The sequence below is a fragment of the Micromys minutus genome (genome assembly GCF_963924665.1).
Source record: "Micromys minutus genome assembly, chromosome: 6".
NCBI classification, from domain to species: Eukaryota; Metazoa; Chordata; class Mammalia; order Rodentia; family Muridae; genus Micromys; species Micromys minutus.
Genome location: NC_137975.1, coordinates 65,334,650 through 65,356,718, shown reverse-complemented (window position 1 = coordinate 65,356,718; position 22,069 = coordinate 65,334,650). Strand labels below are relative to the sequence as shown.

At 40.5% G+C, this 22,069-nt stretch overlaps 1 protein-coding gene across 1 annotated transcript in view; it reads right to left on the bottom strand.

Moving 5' to 3' along the window:
- HEATR1 (HEAT repeat containing 1) overlaps window positions 1-21,734 on the bottom strand; it is a gene marked incomplete at its 5' end in the record, with an annotated part of 37,142 nt that extends 15,408 nt beyond the window's left edge. The window contains 25 exons of the mRNA XM_080918392.1: window positions 205-348; window positions 488-591; window positions 2,130-2,261; window positions 2,678-2,920; window positions 4,215-4,373; window positions 4,743-4,912; window positions 5,565-5,757; window positions 6,567-6,703; window positions 6,849-7,032; window positions 7,964-8,155; window positions 8,871-8,992; window positions 9,478-9,689; window positions 10,731-10,819; window positions 11,277-11,372; window positions 11,975-12,082; window positions 12,927-13,044; window positions 13,430-13,540; window positions 14,370-14,472; window positions 15,608-15,741; window positions 15,859-16,070; window positions 17,154-17,294; window positions 17,598-17,699; window positions 19,331-19,472; window positions 20,862-21,078; window positions 21,593-21,734. Coding sequence (XP_080774518.1) covers window positions 205-348; window positions 488-591; window positions 2,130-2,261; window positions 2,678-2,920; window positions 4,215-4,373; window positions 4,743-4,912; window positions 5,565-5,757; window positions 6,567-6,703; window positions 6,849-7,032; window positions 7,964-8,155; window positions 8,871-8,992; window positions 9,478-9,689; window positions 10,731-10,819; window positions 11,277-11,372; window positions 11,975-12,082; window positions 12,927-13,044; window positions 13,430-13,540; window positions 14,370-14,472; window positions 15,608-15,741; window positions 15,859-16,070; window positions 17,154-17,294; window positions 17,598-17,699; window positions 19,331-19,472; window positions 20,862-21,078; window positions 21,593-21,734 — 3,707 coding nt within the window. The remainder of the gene's footprint in view (window positions 1-204; window positions 349-487; window positions 592-2,129; window positions 2,262-2,677; window positions 2,921-4,214; window positions 4,374-4,742; window positions 4,913-5,564; window positions 5,758-6,566; window positions 6,704-6,848; window positions 7,033-7,963; window positions 8,156-8,870; window positions 8,993-9,477; window positions 9,690-10,730; window positions 10,820-11,276; window positions 11,373-11,974; window positions 12,083-12,926; window positions 13,045-13,429; window positions 13,541-14,369; window positions 14,473-15,607; window positions 15,742-15,858; window positions 16,071-17,153; window positions 17,295-17,597; window positions 17,700-19,330; window positions 19,473-20,861; window positions 21,079-21,592) is intronic.
- Window positions 21,735-22,069: the final 335 nt, after the last annotated feature.

Genomic DNA, 22,069 nt, shown 5'->3' with positions numbered 1-22,069 from the left:
CTACACGGCCCAGGGGAAGTCAGCTTAGGAAATCTGTAAAGGGTTACTGAACCCAGTCTTTGGTATTTCTAGTATAGTACTTTAACTTCCTTTATCGGATAGATGATCTGAACAAGAAAGTATCCCCAAAAGACAATGATAAAATCAACATGGGCAAATTCTTACCACCCTACAGTCTCGCAGACCAAATCCAAGTGCCATTACCTTGACAGCAAGTTAAAAAGAGTTGGAATCAGTATTTGAGGGCATTTGATCTTCTTTTTGTGCTGCAACAACTCCAGAATGAGGGTGACTCTTTGCCAGTAAGGACCCTCCACTTCTTGGACAGATTCAACATCTTGTACCTTTCTGGGAAACAGAGAGGACAACACTAAATATAAGGCAAACACTATTACACCTGTTTATGAAAAACTGGTGAGCAGAAGCCACAGCTACAGCCTGAGCTTGGGAGCGAGACCAGACCCCGCAGTGTGTGCAACGCGCTTACTTCTGCTGCATCTTCTGCCTTCTTGTTTGCTGAACTGTGCCCAAAGATTTAGCTTTATCTCGTGGCTCCAGTTCTATTCGGATTTGTTCAGCATCGACAGAAATCTGAAATATCGAAATAATGGCAAGTAATGCAATTCACTGGAACAAGATTACAGCAATAGTTATAATGGAGTTATACACTATCAACTTTAAGATAGTTGGGTGGGGGTGATGTACACCTTTTATCCCAGCACTCAGGAGACAGAGGCAGGTGAATCTCTGAGTTCAAGGCCAGCCTGGTCTACATGGTGAGTTCCAAGACAGCCAGAACTCCACAGTGGAAACCATCTCTCAAAAATCATTAATACACAGACAAACATTACTACAATAAACATGATTGCACAGGTCAATAAAAACATTTTAGTCCACTTTTATGTCATTATGCCACTTGAAGCTTGCCCAAACCTCAAAATATAAACACTACAAATGACTTCTTATGCATTATTTAGAATGTTCTCAAGTATTATGTTGAACAGATTCCTATGGTACTTACTTCCTGTCACTGAGTACAGAAATATGTTCAATATTAATCACACTTGCCTTACAATCAAGGCCTAGCTTATCTTTAGCTGATGTGGCGTACTTAACGTTATCTATTTTAGTAAAATAAGGTCATCATGCTCAGCATCAAGCCCCTCACAACTCCCCAATCCTTTCATCAAACAGGCAGGTGCACCTGATATTAGTAAGATCCAAAATACAACCATATGTGTAACTCACTGAAAATATACATTTCATACAAAACAAACAAAAATCGGTGAGTGGCTTTGCCCCACCTTCAGCTTGCCCTGCTTCTTGCAAACAGATGTAAATGTGGCCTCTCAGCTTCTGGCTTTAGCTGTCTGCTACCATACCTTCCTCATCATTATCGACTCTTGTTTTGGAACCATTTGTGCAATTCTTAATCTTGTTCAAAGACGCTTCCTCTACAATGGATAGTGGCTATTACAAACTCCTAACCGTTCAAAATACTGAGAATCTACTGAGAATTAAGTGACTGAATGTTCAGCCAGATGGGACATCTATACTGACCTGCTCCATCCCAAACCAAGACCAGTGAACACTGTAATAGAGTGGGCAGACATAAACAAAGACCAGAAAGATGGGGAAGAATGCTGGGTTTACATGTACAATATCACACCTGTTAAATTTTTAGCATGAATGGGAAAGGGGCTCCTGAGGCTCCACTCCTGGCTGAGGAGCTATGGACAACAAATGGCTTCTGAGTGAAGGGTGCCACCAGCAGGTTTCCTATGCATCCACATATTAGAAGCACTAGTTGGACTTAGCGGATCGTTTTTTTTAAAAAAGAGGGCTTAAAGCTGGAAAGGGGGTATATTGGCAGGGAATAGAGGGGGAGGCGAGAGAAATGTGTGGATACAATTAAGATGCATTGCATAATCTATAAAAAATTAGAGAATACATTTAAAAATTAAAAAATGGTGAAAACATAAGATTTGGGTTTTGAACCTCTCTAGTACGTAATTTTCTATGAGTCTTGTTAATAGTAAATCTGACCACAAAGGAACACTGTAAAACACAGGTCAACTTTGTCAACTGGAAAAGATAAGCATGTACAAATTACAAAGTTTGCAACTTACCCCTTTAAAAACACTGCCAATCGTCTGAACACAATGTGAGTTTTTGCAGTTCACTAACAAGTCAAACAACACACACAGAAGCTTCTGCTGAACCTTTCCATCTGATACAGCTGCAAAAAATGGCTTTGTAATCTAGGAGCAGAGAAACCCAGGAGTCAGTAAACAATCTTCAACCTAAAGACTTTCCCTTACTATAGAACAACTGTGCTTCATTTCTCCATTTAAAATTCAATGCTTAACAAAAGGGAGGGGCATCTCTGACCCTTGTGTGCTGTAATGCACACATATGCACAGGAAACTTTTGGGAATTGGGTCTCACTGTGGCTTCTGGGGAATCACTTAAGTTGTCAGGTTTGCATGACAAGCACCTTCCCCACTGGTGGAGTTATCTTAACAGCTTTTATATGCAATTCTTTCTAATGGTCTGCATACAACTTTTGTACAGTAGGTAAATATACCTGTGCCTTTAAAAGCAGGTCCAACCTATTAATAACTTACAACTGTCTTCATGCTTGATCAAGCTTAGGTTTCTAAAGGAAGCCACTGACCTTTTCAAGAGCAGTAATCTGAACGGTTGGCATTCCTGGGTGAAGCTCCTTGGTTGTGTGCACAGCTTTTATAAACAGGTCTAGACTCTTTGGGTCTTTTTGTAAAAGCGAAGCTGAATACTCATTGTATTTTCCCAGAGTGAGATGCAAAACAATGGCCTCATCTTTCAGGACAGCTGTGGGCTCCTTCTCCACCTTCTCTAGGAGCTGTTCCATCATAGGCAACAGCTGGGCAAGCACCGTCTAAAGACACAGAAGGTGGTCAGACTCATGCTGTGCTCAGGAATGCTTACCTTGACAGTTCTCTAAATTCTTCACTGAAGACACTGTGGTTGTGAGGACAGGAAATATGACCTAAAATGTGAGTAGATCAACAGTTTGGCATTTGCTAAAGCACTGCATTTCCTTCAAACACCATTTCCAGTTTGATGTGACTAATATGAATTCAAGTGAGGATGTCAAGGCTTCAATAATTAAACCATATGCCAGCAAATCATGGCTCATCGAACAAACTTAGAGATGTCCTGTCTTCTTAAACCTTCATTGACAACAGTCATAATTATCTGTTTACAGACCCTCTGTGGCTTCTTTCCTACAAGTGGCAGATCTAAGCAGCTGCAAAGAAAGATGGTCCACAGAGCCAAGAGTTGTTTCTTAATATCTAATCTTGATATCTAAACCACATTTTAAACAAAACACTGTGGAATAATGTGAGCATATAATGTAGCCCAGCTTTCCAAAATTTACCTCTAAGTTAATTACAGTAGCAATGCTCTATTTTTTAGGAAATAAGGACAAGAAAAAAAAAAAAACAAACCTGCCTGTTTACTATAAACATAATTTTTTTCTCTCAAACATTTCCAAGTTGAGCCTTGTTGAATCAGAAGACACGAACCTCACAGACAGGAGTGTGGACCATATTCACTCCTTTATACAAGTTTTGTCAACTTGTCAATGTTCCCAGTGAAAACTCAGGGCTGATAACTGATACAATTGATTACATAATCAATTACTTTATATCCCACTGTACCCATTTTAATTCTCTGAATATCTGTGGTCAGTCAAGAGCAATGTGGAACATGGGCATTCAAGGCAGTATGAAGAAGGGACTTGAAACTAATGATCAGAGCAAACACTTCGTTCACATCACAGGCTTCCTAGAGGGCATGATGCAACCTGTGCTTTTCCCTCCAGAAAAATACATGAAGCCATGTATTTTATAAGTAAGGAAAAAAGTTCTAATTTCAGAAACTCCAAATATGTTTTTTTGTAGAAGATTTCTCCTAGAAAAATGGACACAAATCAAAACCTATCTGGAATAACGATGTAATAAATAAAATAACACGTAATTTTAAAGTGAATGGACATTTGTGATGTGCTTTCTGCATTCTGTATCCTTCTTTTTTCTGTAATTCTTCCTTCCAACTTGTGAAGAACAGTCTCCCCCTGGGAGCATATGGTTGCTTCCTCATACGTGACAGTTACGCCTCAGGTCATGGACACATAGTCCACTGCATTCTGTGAAAATCACCCCTACCTCACTGTTTACATCTTGAAATACTTTCATCAAGTCTTTGGCAATATAAGACGGGCAGCCATACACACAGTGAAGAAGGCTTCTCAAGGTTTCAGACAACTTATGATGTGATTTCTGCTTCTCTTCATTCTGTAGTTCAACAAATAGTGTAGCTAAATCCTAAGATACCAGAAAGAAAGAAAGAAAGAAAGAAAGAAAGAAAGAAAGAAAGAAAGAAAGAAAATTGTATTATGAAGGGAAAATGAACTTTAAGGACTAAAATATTCTAATTATGGAAGATTCTTTTCCAAATGGCATGACACTTCTTACAATTTTTAATTTCTCTTCAATAAAGTTCCAACTAGAAAGAACATCAGTATCCAAAAGCTAGCTTCCTATGAAAGGTTCAACATTACTCTTTCATGAAAGAAACAGACAACAAAATTAAAACATAGTCTATGCCTTTTTTAAAAAAGACCAAAAGCCTGTAGTTACTGATGTAAATTTCCATAGGCCCTCACATCTCAACCCTCTTTGACAGTAGTCTACCTGAACCACATAGGTAGCATCTGAAGTGATCTCCTCTGCCTTAGGAAGGACGTGATCTATCACCAGCTGAAACTTTGAGGCCACTCCTCGGAGGGCCTGGAGACACTGAACAGCAGCTCTGCGGACTTCTTTGATAGGGCTTCCCAGATTGAGGAGTAGAGACATCACCACTAATACCAAAGGGGAAAGAATTTGTCAGTGAGCAAAACGTAAGTAGTGTCAAAGGTCACAGCGATAGGTTTCCTTTTGGGGCTGGGAGCACAGCTCAGCTCCATAGCATTCATCCTGCCTGGCTACCATCTCTGCACTATCCCCACCCTGATGACACACACACACACACACACACACACACACACACACACACACACACACACACACACACACACACACAAGCTTCCCTCTCAGACTCCCTCTTCTGAAGACTATCCATTGCCTAATTATTTCATGATTCCTCAAAGCATACAAACGAGCCCAGAAAATCTACTGTCACTATGTGCCACCACACCTGGCTCTTCCTAATTTTTAAATTACATTTTTAATAAATAAATAAAAACAAGGATACTTTCTGTATCTATACATGGTAGGGGTGCAATCACCACTGACTGCGTGCAGAGGTCAGAGGGGTCAGTTTTCTCCTTTCTCTATGTGAGACTGGGAGTGAATTTAAGTCATAAGGCTTGGTGGCAAGCCTTTATCCTTGTCACCATCTCCTCTATACAATCAACTATTTTAACAAATCAAGTGCATGATTATATGCTATACTTCCTCAGAGTAAGATGTCTATGATGTACTAATTAAGATGGTAAATGTGACCTGCCGTACCTGGAGATGCAGTAGATGCCAGCTTTTGTTTATATTGTGTAGTCTGAGAAGAAAGCATCACAGAGCCTATGTAAAGCGCTTGTGTCTGCAGCCCTGACTTCACAGTGCAGTTAAGTGGATTTGAAAGGCTAGAACCATAGGTCCACAAAACGCAAAAGAACTTGAACAACTGAAGAACATCTTGTAGATGTACCTAATCAAGAGAAAGCAAAACAAAGTGAGGTGTAGTTCTTACTCAGATATGCTGTTCCTAGATCTTTTCACTACTTAGTGTACAATAGCCACACAGGAGTGATTTGATCAATCACTTCTTCAATATTTGGAACTTCAAGCTGTTAGGAAAGATGTCACTGAAGAATAACATTCAAGAAGTCTCACTATAACTTTGCAACTTGAAAATACTGAACAAAAAAGACAGGTGCACTAACTAGAGGTCAAGACAAGAGTGGGACCTGGGAAGCTTCACTAAAACCCTTCAAAGGCTGGGCTGGAGAGATGGCTCAGTGGTTAAGAGTACTGGCTGCTCTTCCAGAGGTCCTGAGTTCAATTCCCAGCAACCACAAGGTGGCTCACAACTAACTGTAATTTGATCTGATGCCCTCTTCTGGCATGTCTAAGATAGCGGAGGGCAGGACTCAGACAAGGACAGAACCCCACATAACCCCACTGCAGCTTGGAGACATTAAAGCACAGAAGTCTCGTGAGTGACTGCACTTCCTGAATATCATCTTTGAACACTCAGCCAGTTCTCATCTATACATGATATTTAAAACACAGGAAGACTCAATTGTTTGATTTTTAAACAGAAAAGCTCATCAACAGGGATGCTGCAATACTGTGTACCCAACATGCTGTCTGGCTGTGATTACAGACTGCTCTAGAGGGCAAGTTTATCAGTGCACACTGCCCACTGGTGGAAAATATACTTTATTACTAGACTTTAGTAATAAAATAACCTACACTACCTACAGCAGAAATCCCTGTGAGGAATGAGCCATGTACCTTCATTATAAGCCTCATCAGAACCCGGAAATGCATGGCGTCAGAAACCTCCAGCAGCATTTCAAAGATACCAATGAGCAGACACAGGTACTGTCTGCTGTCTTCATCCAGCTGTTCGGGATCCCACCACATGGCACCTGTGAGGACATGGTGACAGAGGGAAGCAATGGACTATCCTACACAAGCATGCTGGGGGAACTTGTCGTTCAAGTGAAGGTGGGCCGTGTATGGCGCTAAGAACATAGTGCCACACCACATTAAGGACTCGGGACCATGTCTTACCTGCAGGAAAAGATTTTGGAGCCTTCAGTGCAAAAATAAAACATTTCAGGGAAAATACAAGGAGAACGGAGTCCTCCATGGCAACCCTCTGGGCACTGTGGAGCTGCTGCACGTAATTCACCCACAGCTCCTCTGGCAATCCTCTGTTCAACATCAGTTCCAGGTGCCACTCGGAGGGGATTTCCTGAAGCAGGAATGGAAACAGCAACTAGCTCACCCGCAGAAGGGCTGCAAACAGGTGCTCTATGGGTAGATGCCATGGGTGCGTACATTCTAGTAGGCAGTGGGCTAACAACTTCACATAGATTGTGTGTGTCTGTGTGTGTGTGTGTGTTGCTATAGTTGAAGATACTCAGTCTTCAGAAAAGGCATTAATAGAGCAATGTGAAACAACCCACCACCTACATTACTAAAACACAACAGCTCTATACTGCTGGCCCGACGACAAGCACAGCTCTAGTTACGCACCTCACAAAAAAGACAGTCAGACCTTAAGAGGGGCTCACTTGACCACTTCGTAAAGCATGCTCACTTCACATAATCTTAGTTAACAATGTCTGTGATTAGAATTTATAAAACTCCTGAGAATATACATAAAGTGTAATTTTCTTAGCAAAATCTCAAATGAGCAGCCCTTTGAAGTCTAAAAGATAAATAAAAGAAAGATATTGATGCAAACAGCAGATATTAAAACAAGCTTCCTACCTCAGAATGGGGCATTTAGTAACACTGTCAGGGTAACAGTGGGCCAGAGACATCTAAACCTACTGGAATACTCAACGAATTTTAATATATGATGCTCTTTCAATAAATACTAGAACAAATTTTGTGCAGAAGTGAATCACTAGAGAAGTTATGAAGGAAACCTGGTTTACGTGCTGATAAAAACCATAGATGAGTCAGTTATGACAGAAAACCTTCCAACCATGGAGCCCTGTGATTCGAACTAAGTTTCTGCAAAAGCGTGAGAGCGCTTTGTCTTGACACCTGCAGCTACCATTGGAACCCGCACCTCCCGCTCCCCAGCCAGAGTCAGACTGAGAGCAGCTTCTGGGCTTCAGTTCTGCTGACCCTTCAGGCCACACTCAGCTTCCTGCAGACACTATGCTCCTTACCACAGCAGTAATGATGCTTTTGAGCTTCTTGATTTTTTTCTGTAACAAACTGAACACTCTTATAGCAAATGGGAAGCTGGTTTCTCTGAAGGATGAACAGCAGGTGATAAGCAGAGACACAATCACGTGAAAGGCCACCTTCTGCTTCAGGGTGTAGGACTCCTTTTCTCCAGCACACACTAAGTCTTCGACCTTGAGAAACAAGCATATTCTATTACTAGTCATGGTCTTCATAAAACAAGCTTTTCTACCTCAGGCCTACATAGGTATCCCCTATAAAGTGAGACAACCTTTTAAGATTAGTAAACACTGATTACTAAGTCATTATACAAACTCTCTGAAATTGTAATGAACATAAATGCACTTGATAAGTTAACACATTTAACCCATACACCTAAAAATACAAACAGCAACAAAAATCAATAAATCAGACACCTAATACCATTAAAAGGTTTACTGAAGCATTTTCCTTTAGATTCATTTTGCTATGTTAACAATAAAGACTTCAGTATTTTAAATATAAATTAGGAAAAACGAGATCAAAAAGAACAAAATATTCTTACTAGTCCAAAAATGATATAAAAATTAAGGACGTCAGGTAATCTGTACAACATGCTAAGTTAGCCACAGGTGGCTTATACAGGCTTAAAATCCCGGCACTTGGGAGGCTAAGGCAGGAAGATCATCAATTCACCCTGTGCTACAGAGAGTCCCAGGCCAGCTTGAGTTGTAACTCTCAGCCACGGCCCCAAAGGAATACACAAAATTACCTTTTATTTGATTAAAGCAAAACAGAGTTTAAGAATAAGATAAGGGCAAAAATTCGGAAAAGAAGCCACATAGAGAAGTGGGTGCCTTGTGAGCTTGAGAGAACTTGGGGGAAGGGGACGGGGAACAGCACACATACCAGCTTCAACACTGAAGAGCGGTCTCCTGAACTTAAATTGCTGCCCAGCAGCTGAACCATCTTCTGATTTCCTACCCCAATTATTTCTCTTGATTTTCTGCCTTTAATAACATTTTCAAGAGCTGTAAAAACAAACAAACAAACAAACAAACAAACAAACAAATAAATAAATAAAAGCAAGCTTATCACTGTATCATTGGCATCCTCACAAAGTATTGGGGAGAAGCACTCGTTCTCTACAAAGACCTGCCTCTTATTTTTAATCCAATTTAATTTGAATTTGTCTAGTAGCCAAGCTTCTCTTGTCATGGTAAAATTAAGCCCACTTTGTTGACATAACAAATACAACCCTGAGCAGCAGAGGTGGGAGGTTTTAGCTGACATACCTTCGTTATAAAATAGACATCTGCTTTATAAGGTTGTTCCAGGCCAGCTTGAGTTACAACTCTCAGCCATGGCCTCAAAGGAATACACAAAATTACCTTTGTATCCGATTGAAGCAAAACAGCTTTTAAGAACGGAGAAACAGCAAAAAGTCGGGGGGCAGGGGGAGCTTGTAGAACAGAAGTGGGCATTTAACAGTGACTTTAATGACTGACTTCCTTACCTTCTTTCCAGCCTCTTAACAGAGGATGCAGAGAACAAATCCCTGATTTTGACAAATGTATAGCAATTTTCATATCAGGAGACTCAACATCATTATTAGTAATAACCATAAAAGGCAGCAATTGAACAACCACCTGATTTGACAACTGGTCATTTTTACTTAGTATCTCTTCTTTAATTAGTATGTTTGCTGCTAGCTCAAGCACCCTGTACCTGAAAGACACAAAAGTACGTTTGATTCAGACACATGTTAGAGTCTTCAAGTCAGCAGAATTCATTATTACAGTGTTCTGGATCAACTTGCAATAGCTAGTCTGGTCTCCTAGCCAAAAATAATGCTCAGAGATCACCAAGATACAACCTCAAATCCATTCTAATGAAGGAGTTATCTAGCCAATAACTTTGTCCTGTTAAATATCTTAAAAAGAAACAAAAACAAAAATCAAAAAATGGAAAACAAAAAAAACCTGTAATTGTAACAAAATATATTACATCAGACATCTCAGCTCCATTGGACAGTGGCGATTCACTCATGCATCCCAGGGCTGGAGAATGGCTCAGCAAAGAGCACTGCCCTGGCCGCTCTTCCAGAAGGCCTGGGCTGTGTTTGCAACACCCACAAGGTAATCTAACAAACAGTAATACCACTTCTGGGAATCTGACACCTCTCTGGCTTCCAGAGACACCAGACATTTATGGGTGCATGCAAATTTATGCAGGAAAAACATTCCACACATCACACTGCACCAATGAAAGGCATTTCCTTTCTGGGAAAGGAAGAGCTAGTCTTCATTAAGGGCGTGGCCCTGGCAGATCAACATGCAACAATGGACGGCCCCACACCAGCACACAGGCAGCACACAGGACTCAGAGGGTCATAAAGGACGGAAGACAACAAAACTGAGAGGAGGTGAGTAGGAAAAGGGTGGATCCAGGAGGAATTGGGGTTCATAATCAAGACACACAGCACCCATGTGCTCCTGAGTTCAATTCCCAGACCCATGAGGTGAAAACAAGACTCCACAAAACTGTCCTCTAACCTCCAAGTGTGTGCAGTAGCATATGCACACATATGTACACACACACACACACACACACACACACACACACACGTTCTTAAAGCTGTTGTACAATCATGAGCAAAGATAATCAGGAACTGACTGAGTTCATCAGTCAGAAAGGAAGAGCAGCAGCATGAACTCCATGAAAACGTCACTGACTAACAGGAGCAGGCACACAGGAGCAAACACGTACCAGCCCTTATTATTTGAAAGTTCTGCTCTTTGAAAGAGATTCAGAAGATTTGAAACCGTCTCTTCTACACCGAAGTGTTGTTGAAAAATCTAGAAGGGAAAAAAAATACTGTGAGTAAACTTTTACTTGCTAAAATGTAAAGCATTTCAAAAATAATACTGAAAAATGATTAGGTATCAAGAATTTCCCCAAAGATTCCAATTTAATTTTTTTTCTATGAGAACTTTTTTCTCAGTTCTTTTCACTTAGGAGAACAATTCCTCAAAAACTGCTTTCATTACCCAAGTTGCCATGGTCAGGGGACACAGCTGTTGACACAGAGCTCTTAGAGCAATATTAAGACCTCACAGGCACTCTTTCCCTTTTGTAGTACTTCCTTATCCAGCAAACTACAGTCCTTTGAGACGCATCACCAGACTTAAGTCTATACTCAGTGAACTAATTTCCAAACCAAACCCCCATTCCTGCCTAAAGTCAAGGAGCATGTGAGAGGAACGACAAAGTATTGACAAATAAAATGTGCACATCCACAGAATGCTTACTTACCCCAAAAGCACTCAGAGCTGCTAAGACAACATCCACATTATCATCACCTAACCGGGTTAGAATAGCTTCTTTAATAAAAGTCTCATCAATGCCCTCCTGAGCAAGAGAAAAGCAAATTAGGTGTTGCAACAAAGAAGCTCACAAAGGTAGAGACATTTCAGAACACCATGCTGAGACCAGGCCCAGCTCTGAGAGGACAAGATCAGAGCCAGGCTATCAACAACAGGCCTTCTGGGAGTAGTGACCGCTACAGTCCTCTTCCAGGCTCACTGAACACAATATTTACACTCTAAATAGCCTGTAGAGAGGTGATAGGTCCTTGAGATGGCTCTGTGGTTGAAGGCCCTTGTCACCAAGCCTGACAACTCAAGTTCAATCTCCCATACCTACATGGTGGTCCTCTGACCCACAAGTTTTTCTCTGACCTCTGTGCACACACCTGTGTATATATGCACAGGCACTAAATAAGTAAATAAATTTAATTTTAAAAATTAACTATAACCTTTAAAAAATATCAAGATAGAAACACAAAACCCTATAAGGCAGATATTCCAAAAAACTAAAAAAGGGTAAAATTTGACTTATCTACAATTATACAATATAAAATCTTTATAAAAACTCCAATTTCTTATTCTAGAATTAGACTAGTTACTATAAGGTGGAAAAAAAATCAAAAGTAAAAGCTGTTTGACACAAACCTTTGATGTTTTCATGATATTTTTTAGGTGATTAACAGCCAGAAGTCTCACAGGAGCCAGTGGGTGATTCAAACTGAGCATCAAAGAGGTATCAGAATCCTCTAAAAACTGTAGGTCCAACATAATAATTAATTTCACTTAATCTCAGTAGCGTATAACCAAAAATGAAAACAAAACACCCTGCGTTGCCCAGTGCATTGTACAATAACCATAAATGTAGAAACAGAAAATTATATTCCTAACTTAACCATCATGCATGTATGAGTTACAACACACAAAACCTGGCATGTTGTACATGATGTGCTCTGTGTACTTGTGTGGACAGATGTGCGTTCACTTTAATGAAACAACATTATAAACTCAGCACTTCTCATGGATGTTTAATTCTACATGACAGTACTAACCAAAGACATGCTCCAGCCTAGCTGAACATGGAAACAGACCACAAGTGACAGCCACCTATCTACTTGATTTGGAAATGCAACAGCACTAAAGGTAATAGCCCAACTTCAGAAGAAAAACTGCATTTCTCTTTAAAATATTTGTTTTGAGAGCTAATTATAAGAATTTCTTCTTAAACATCAGATTTCTAGTATTTAGGCTTGAATCATCAGAATATTTCTCAAGATCTATCATGGCCGTGATCATGTGACTGTAGGTTCTGGCACTGGTAGACACACGCCAAGAGGGTCAAAGCGTGCGGGGAGCCTGTGAGGCCAGCCTGTGGTGACTCAAGGAACATCATACAAAATCCCCAATGTTTTCCTGGTATTACATTCTTCATCAGTTATGATTCCTGCCCTAGAGCTCTATATCTAGTAACTATCAAAGTGCATAAATCCTCAGTTCTTTGACATTTCAAAGAGGGAGAAAAGCAGGAAATTACTGCCTGACACTCTCCAAGTAACCACACCATCAACTCTTGTCTTAACTGTGCTGGGGAAGGACATACCTGATACTTCCCTCCACTTGTGGAAAGAGAAATGAACTGGTGGAAAAGCTCCTGCTTTTTAAGGCCTGTAATCTCCTTCAGGTGTTCCTCTAATACAACATCCAATGTTCTGGGGTATCTAAGCAGGAGTCACACTTCATCAGTACTCTTGATAGAGCTGTTAACCATATCCACCCACATGCACAAAGTACATGACATTTTCAAAGTTACTTAGAGTGAAACTTAATTTTTAACACATGCTATATATATAAAGGCTAATATTGATCAAGTCTGACACTAAAGTCAAGTAAGCTCCAGTTTAAAAATATTATACTATCCCCAAACCTTCACAGCCCCTAGTTCTTTTGTCTGTCAATATATCTGACTGTAAATATACTGCCCCTTTCTGAAAAGGAAAAAATAAAAATAAGTATCCATAACTCATTGCCTTAAGACACAACTTGCAAGTTATTTGAAGACCAGCCAATAAATACTGAAAATGACATCCACAACACCACACTTACTTGCTTTCTAAAAGTCTGACAAGTGGAAGAAACTGTTCATTAAGCAAAGCCACTCCATTAGCATGAGTTTCCTCCTGGGAACTGTATGAAATATATTCTTCAAAAAGACAGCTGCAAAAGAAAGTGAAACACCAGCAAACATGGGTTATCATTCATGGAGTTCCTGCTACATGCTAAATGCTTTATAAATCCTGTCTCTAATAATCACACTTCCATAGCGAAGAAATTATATTGATTTTGCTGATCAAAAAACTAGGACATAGGAATCCTTCCAATTTGCCTGAGGTCAAACAAAACAATAGTGACCCTTTCTACGTAATAAAGAGTAGGGCAGGGCTTTAAGTTTAAAGGCTGTTCTGATTCCAGACTAAACCAAGCCTCCATGAATACAAATTTCAGGCAGTTCCCTTTCTCACCTAACATAATGGCAAAAACAGACCCAGGAAGACTGGCTTCCGTGTCTAATTCCAGCCTCTGCCTACTGCTACACTCAAGCATTCTATTCACCACATAGCCCTGTCCATCCAATCAGAAGTGAACAGGGAGACAGAAATGCCCCTCAGAGAAAAGGAGGAAATCATCTCCATCGCACACCACTCTCAGTATTTAAGCTTCTAGGAGACATTCACTGAGTTATCAGCTCTGATGTGCTGTTTCAGGCACTACAGCCCATTTGTTAATAGAAGAACTCAACACTTGTAAACTTAGTTACAACTCAAATTTAGCCGGCCTCCTACCTTCTCATTTCCTTCTATAAGCATTAAAGACAAATGAGAAAAATCTGCACTTGCATTTATGCTGTCAATTGTTACTTAATACCTGTAATTAGTGCAGTGATATAGACAGTGCAAAATACATTGAACACATTCTAGAAAAGAACTTTTCAAATGCACACTTACCCATAAATACACACATCAGAAGCATGCTCAAACACCCTTACCTAGCCAGTAGGTGGTCTAAGTTGTTCGTCAATGGTATTTTTGTAAGTATTGCTTCTAAGTGTTTCTTGTAGATCTGACCATCAATCCCCTCAGTTTCTTCTCCTTAACATGTAACAATGAAAACTGAATTAGGGATATTCTTTTTGACATTTACTTACAGTGAAAAATTTTTCTAGTAAAAACTTAAAAACATATATACTAGTATCTAACTTCTTAACCCATTTCCTTTTTTTAAAAAGGTTTTATTTATGTATGTGACTATATGCCTTATGTATACCAGATGAATGCAGGTGCCTGCAGATGCCAGAGGATATCAGATGCCCTGGACCTGGAGTCATAGGCAATATGAACTTCCCAATATGGGTGCTGGGTGCTTACCCTGGGTTAAGGCAGTAAAGCACTCCTCACACCTAAGTCATCCCCCAGCCTTCTCTTACTTCTGTTTGAATATATATTTTGTCGAGTAATTTACAGTTTTCAAACCACTACTGTGAATATTACTCTCATTTATCCTTCACCTAAAATTCTCCATACTTCTAATAAGTATAACCATGACACAGGTATCAATAAAAGAACAAGTGTAAAAGTTATAGAAGTTAATGAAGCTGGGCTATAACCTAGATTTCTGAGAGCAAACAAGCCAAGTTTTCATGTCGATGCCTCCTGACGACGCCACGGTTGCCGTCTTTTAGACTTTAATAAAAGGATTGTGCAAACCTTTTTTTACCTCTCAACATAATTTAAAAAATGCTTTTCTTAGTATCCACAATTTAACATAATTTAAAGACTTGTTAGTATTCTCTAAGCAGTAATAGAATCAAGTATTTATTTTCTGTTTATTGAAGTAAAGAGAAATAATGCAAATTAATCATTTTCTTTCATAATTTGGATTTTTATGAATGAAATCTTCTTGGCTTACTTCCTGGAAGCTGGGTATTTACTGTGAATGAAACACTAGAGATCAGCAAGTATCTAAAAGAGAAACAAAGGTTCACTTGGCCAAATCCTCTCATTCCTTCAGAGCCTATCTAAGTAACAGAATCCTGAGAAATATCTCAGAATAATAGGTTCCCCCTTCAGCGAACCTGCCTCCAACCCTAAAGATTTTTCACTTCATAGAGAAGTTACACAGAAACTACTGAGAAGAAATCTTCAATAGTTAAAATCTATCAGCCGGTGTCCTATTTGAAGATAACTGAAACTCAGGAGACATTTAGACCCAATGTGAGCCACACACCTGCAGTGTGCTGAACAACGGCGGCGACCAGATGGGGAAGCATATAGCGCAGAAGAGGGCTCACGTCATAGCTCTCAGAGACCCCGTGAAGCAGCCCTATCAGGTCTGGAACAGCACACAAGTGAGGGAACGGCCTTTCAAGAAGCAAGCACACACAACAGCAACAAATTAGACAAGCAGCAGTTCAAAAACCACACTCACCAAAACTTATTCTGAACAACTTGACTGGCCTCTGACTACACAATACATACTTTTTCCCAAGGGTCTCTGGCTTCTGTCGCTGCAGGAGAATTATCAGGCAGCCTAACCCGTCCTTGACCTGAGAAGGGACCTTGGTCAGTGTTTTGATGATCTGGGATGCCAGGGAGTTCACAAAGGTCTCTTCCATCGTCACTTTCACAGAAATCTGACAGATTATCATGTATGTTGCAGCTCTATAATCTGGTAAAGATGATTTCAACCCCTAAATGGTTTTAAAATATAAAGAAAATGACAAAATATAAAATTATGTTCTTCTATGTTACATGTTACTTAACTACAACAAATTAGAGATGCCAATGTTTGCCCAGATTTAAATGTTAAACATAGCAAATACACACACGGTATAGCAGGGTTCCCATGTATAAGACAAAAAAAAAAAACAAAAAAAAAAAAAAACCAAAAAAAAAAACTCTCAGCCAGCTGTCACAGAGCACTCAGGGACTGAGGCAGAATGAACATGTATACAAAATCAGTGTGGCTCATACAGCAAAAGCCTCAAAAAACAAAACAAAAAGCCCTAAGGCTGGCAAGGTGGTTCAGCAGGCATAGACACTTGGTATCATGCCTAACGACCTGAGTTCAATCATCAGGGCCCACATGCTAGAATAGAACAAGCTCACTCATGTTGTCCTCTGGCTTCCACACCAGAACATACATGTACAAACAAACAAACAAACGAAAAGGATAAGCCCTTTAAGCAAAATGTAATTTTAAAAACTCCTTAACAAATTAAAAAAACATTGTAAATTTAAAAGGGTCAATAAAACCTAATGACACTGACAGCCAATGTGTCTTTAGAAGTGGAAAATCCAGGTTCATCTCCATTCTTATATGGACACAGGGATGAGACAAGTCTAGAGGACAAGAAGGGACCTCCAAAAAGCCTAACTCAGACATCACAGCAAGAGGCAACAAGCTCTGCCTGACCCGTGAGCTCACACCTTTGGAAGGGAGCCATCCACCTCATCACTCACGGGAGTAAACACTGTACTGAATTAAAGATAGTGAATGGGGCCTTAGAGGTGAAAGCAGAGGCTCTGTCAAGTGCCTGGTAAGTGATAGCCTGTGCTTGAAGGACAGCCTGTGACTAAGAAAACAGACCTAGGACACAGTGAGAGCCAACAGGAACTACTAGACACTTACTTAAGAACTAACAAGTCTTTTAAACCTAAAGATTGCATCTTATCAACCATTCAAAATAAACTATCAATTTAAAAACACTTCTTTATGAAATTGACACAAGCAAGAGAATTACTTTATGTATAACATGATTTACTTGACCAACCTTTTGGATGTATGGAAACAGTTTGGCGACTACGTTGTCTGACAGGTTCTCAGCAGCCACCAGAGCAGACACGATGGTGGAGGCATAGAAGGCCAAGAGCACTCTCAGCTGAGCTGAGCTTCCTGGATACTCAGCAAAAGCCTGAAACAGAGATCACAGCACACACGTGGGCTCTTCTGAAGCACTTTGGCTCTTTAAGAATCATACACAACACTGAGTGAGAATGACTTTCCTGACAAACTTCTGACATTTCTAGATAGTTTCTATTTAATAATCACTATAGCTGGAATCTGACAACCAATAAACTGACTGATTTTTGGTGAAAAGACTGATTCTTCACCTGCTCATGCACCCCAAGGAACTTCTTCTAAGTTCCACTGAAGATGTTTCCTTTCTCAGAGTAAGCAATGAGTCCACACACTCAACAACACACTCGTGGCTCACCTTTACAGATCTGGTCACTAGGCTGCAAATAAAATCCATGAATCCAAGGTCTTTGTAGCAATGGGTGACCAAAGTTCCTCTAGCTAAAGGCACTCCAGATTGCTATTAAAAACAAAAGAACAAGCCATTAGAGACAATTGCCAAATGCCCATTACCCCAAGTATCTATGTAACATTTGTATATTGGGGCAGGTCATCTGCACAGACACAATCTCTCCTTATAACTGGTGGTGATGAGATTAACACATAAACTCTTAGAAACTCCAAAGAGCAGATGACAATGAAGGCAAAAAAATTCAGCACAAAACACCCAGCCTGTGCCTCTTATGTATATATTCTATTCGACCTCAACTCTGTAGCTCTGCATAACTCTCCTAGTAGGACTTGGCTTTTGAGCCAACATGAAATTGTTCTGTCTCTGCCTCACCATATCCTAATAGCAGAAATACACCTGGGCGAACCTATACTGCTACTAACTACTACTATTAACTACTACTGCACATGGTCTGGGAATAAACATTAACAAAACTAAATGAAGACTACAAGTTACCTTTATTGGAAGAATAAGGTTTAGATACCCAGAGTGAGTTTCTAGATAATGGTGAAGTCTGTGGAAGACCAGGAGAAAATGGGCTTGATGTTCTGAGTGCTGGGAAAGGCTGTTTGAGCAACAGCTTTACTACAGGCTGCACGTTTTCAACTCCAGTCAGTCCAACCGATTTATATCCATTCTTAAATGTTCTTTTAAATTCAAACTGGGGATTCCTTCCCTCGTGCCCACTGACTTCTGAGTCCAATACTGCTGTCATCAGCTCATAGTGGAGGCCTGTGGTCTGTTAGTCTGCTCTCTTCCTCGGCAGCTCCTCTCCCAGCCCCATCAGCAAGCTCACATTGGAGTAAAGTTCCTGCCTATGACATACACCTACTTTCTTCTGTCTCTACTGCAGACAGATCTCACTAGGCCTTCTTCTCAGGTAACTATCCTTTCATTCCAAACTCCTGCTCAATTTTAACAATATCCTGATGTTCTTCAAGTTAGCCTAATCCCTTTCATTTGTGTATTTTAAGAGTTCCACACCTTTGTACCAAAATTACAGATGCAGAGTAGCACCGTACCAAGAGAGTGCATACAGTAATGTGCCCACTTCAGGTACAGGAACTCTAGCAAGTGGCTGAAATGTTCTGAGTATGTCCTCACCTGTATGAAGAGTTATGAGACTCCATGAGGGTATGCTATAAAATGCACTGTCTAATGTGGCGTACTAAATAAATACTAGATAGCACTGGCAAGAGTTTCTGCTAGGAAGTTAATGGCCTAGGTACTACTGGACTATCCCAGGATCATTAAGGACTTTACTTTCCCAAATCAAATTAAGTTGATCCCCATCCGTTCTCCCCTGTTCTGATTGGCAGCTCCACTACCATCTGTCATTAGCTCTTGGTGCAGGCAGATCTGTGAGTTTGAGGTCAGCCTGGTCTACATAGTGAGTTTCAGACCATACAGTGCCACAGAGACCTTTTCTCAAAGAGATCCTACCCAAAAAACAAAAGTAGCTAAGCAACTAAGGCGAAAGGGGTAGATCATTAAGTTGAGGCCAGCCAGGACTTCACAGTTAGACCCTGCCTCAAAACAAAACAACAAAACAAAACACCATAAAACCAAACAAAACATAAAATCTTAATCATAATTTATAATGATTATATACACGAATGAATGTCATTAAACAATGCTACCTTAACAGGAGACAGCCAAAACCATTTGTGCTTCGGATTACTGATCTTTAAAAGCTGTATCACCCGTACAAACACCCGTGTCTCATGGTATGGCAGGACACAAGCAATGAGACTGTCTGGATTGTAAAGGTGGATGTGGAACCTAAGAAAAATACGAAACAATTAAAATCAGTACAAAATACAAAGTTAACACGTCTATGTTTTCTATTCTTTTTTCTTCTTAATTTCTTCTGATAAAGTGTCACTGAATAGCCCTGCCTCGAACGGAATTTGAACCCAACCCAGGCCCTCTTCATGAGCAGTAAGCACTCTCTGCCATGAGCAATCTCTTTAAACCCTACAAGAGCTACAAAAATCTTGCCTCCTATCTGTTTTATACAGGCTCTGGTATTACCTAAGACACTACATAAATGAAGCTTTCCTCAATAAACCCTAACATAGCTACCTCTCTAAATTTTGTGTAAAACTTTATTAAGGTAAGTTATAAGACAGTAACCAAATATATAGATAGATAGATAGATAGATAGATAGATAAATACATATAGATATATATAATAACATTTAACATTTGCTAAATACAAGTTACATGAAGAGGGGCTGGAGTGATGGCTCATCCACCTAGAGGACTTGTTGCTCTTGCAGAGGTCAAAGTTTCGTTCCTAGCTCTCAGAGTCCTTAGAGTACAGGGCCTGGTCTGTAAATGCTTAATACACATCACTAATACTACTTGATTTGAGTGGATATTTTAAAGGATAATCTTTATATCTAGAGTGGTAAGAAAGAACTTTAGTTTGCCCCCTTGTGAATGGATCTGCAATGTCAAGGTGCATTAGCTCCTTAGAACTGACCCAGTTAAGTCTGGTCTGCTAGCACATAGTCATAGTACTAAGGCAGAAGCAAGACTTCAAAGCCTTAATCAGGACTTGGGAGGCAAAAACAGGCAGATTCATAAATCTGAGGTAAACCTGATCTGCATAGTGAGTTCTGGGCCAGCCAGGCTAAAAAAAAAATCAGCTTGGGCCAGGTGGTAGTGCTACACACCTTTAATCCCAGCACTTGGAATGCAGAGGCAGGTAGATCACTGCGTGTGAGGCCAGGCGGGTGTACAGAATGATTTCTGAGACAGCCAGGGCTACACACAGAGAAACCCTGTCTCCAAAAACAAAACAAACAAAAAACAATAACAACAAATGGGAGCGGTATGAGACCTTATCCCCAAAACAGAACTAGCCAAAGACAATGGCATACTTCCCAGCACTGGGAAAGAAGGGGGCAGATCTCTGTGAGTCTGAGGTCAGCCAGAGATAACACAGTGCAACCCTGTCTCAAAAAACAACCAACCAACCAACCCCTTCAAACTCTAAACACACCCAACAGGAACTGATGGCACCTTACTCAAGATCAGCATGTTTAATACAAGAGAATGTTTTCTTGACATTCTAGAAGTCATAGTAACCTTCAAAGTCTGCTAAAGCTAACAACACAGCTTAACAAGTGCTTGTAACTGTAAGTAACTGTAAGTTTTAGCTACCTGTGGATCAGCCATTCCAGACACTTCTGTGCTGGCTTAAGGAGGAAATAAGGAGACAAGTGAAGGAGGAACAACGAAATGTTTTCATCCAGCTGTCTGTTCACTGCTTTGGTCTGAACGCTGCGCTCCAAGCTTTTTGCTAGCTGGCTGAACAACGGTGCTTCAAACTGTTCAAAGGCAGGGTCAATTCCAAGAAGTTCCTCCAGGCCAGTGCATCCTAGGAGAAGAGTCACTTACAACTAACTTCTTTTTACGAAAACTCAACAGACACCCTTCTACAGTTTTCCTCATCCCTAAGTTCATGAATTCTGTTTAAACGTGTAATGTGCTCTCAAACATTGGCTTTAGTTGTTAACATGAAGGATAAACCTGATCCCACTCACTAGGAGAAAAGAAAGTACTTCATGACAAGAACTCCCCCAAACCCCTTCTTTTTAGTCCTTATTATAACTACACCCAGTTCTGAAAGTCTCCTCTCGCACCTCAGTCATTGCTCTGCTTCTTCACTTTTCTTCCTTTTTACATATTAGTTGGTTTGTGAAATTTTAGATACCATTTCTTATAAATATGCTCAAGCATCTAGGAAGATTGGGTTTTTCCCCCTTTAGCAAGATAAATCAAGTTAGGCGCTGCTTAGGAACAGAGGGAGTGGGGAGGGTGGACAAGAAAATACCGAACATTACCCCGCCAATATCATTGCTCCAGGAGCTTTGCTAAGTGAAAGTGCTCACCAATGGCAAAGGCGGTGTCCCTGTCGATTGTGGCCGCTTCCTTGGGGTCAAATAACAGAGAGGCAACTTCACGTCTAGATAGGAGGCTGGGATCAGTTTGAGGGAGGGCGAGTCGCTGGAGTTGCTGGGCTAAGGACGTCATCTTGCAAGGAGGCGGTTGTCTCAAAACGCCGGCTAAGAACAAACAGCGAGATTTTTTTTGTGTGAAACTTCAAGCGGCTTAATTGATGGCAGCACCGGGCTCATGTACTGGCAATACGGCGTTCAGTACTTTCGAGGACACAGAAACCTGCTTCCCAGGCACTCGAGGACTCACGAAGTTCAAACGCCACAGCAATTGCATTAACTACGCCTCGGCAGCACCAGCTTCACCAGCCCTGAACCATGGTCTCAAGGCCCACCTCGGCCCCCCGTCCCGAGAAACGCCTAGTCGCACCGTGCTCCTCCTCACCCTGAACTAAGAATATCAGCAGGATT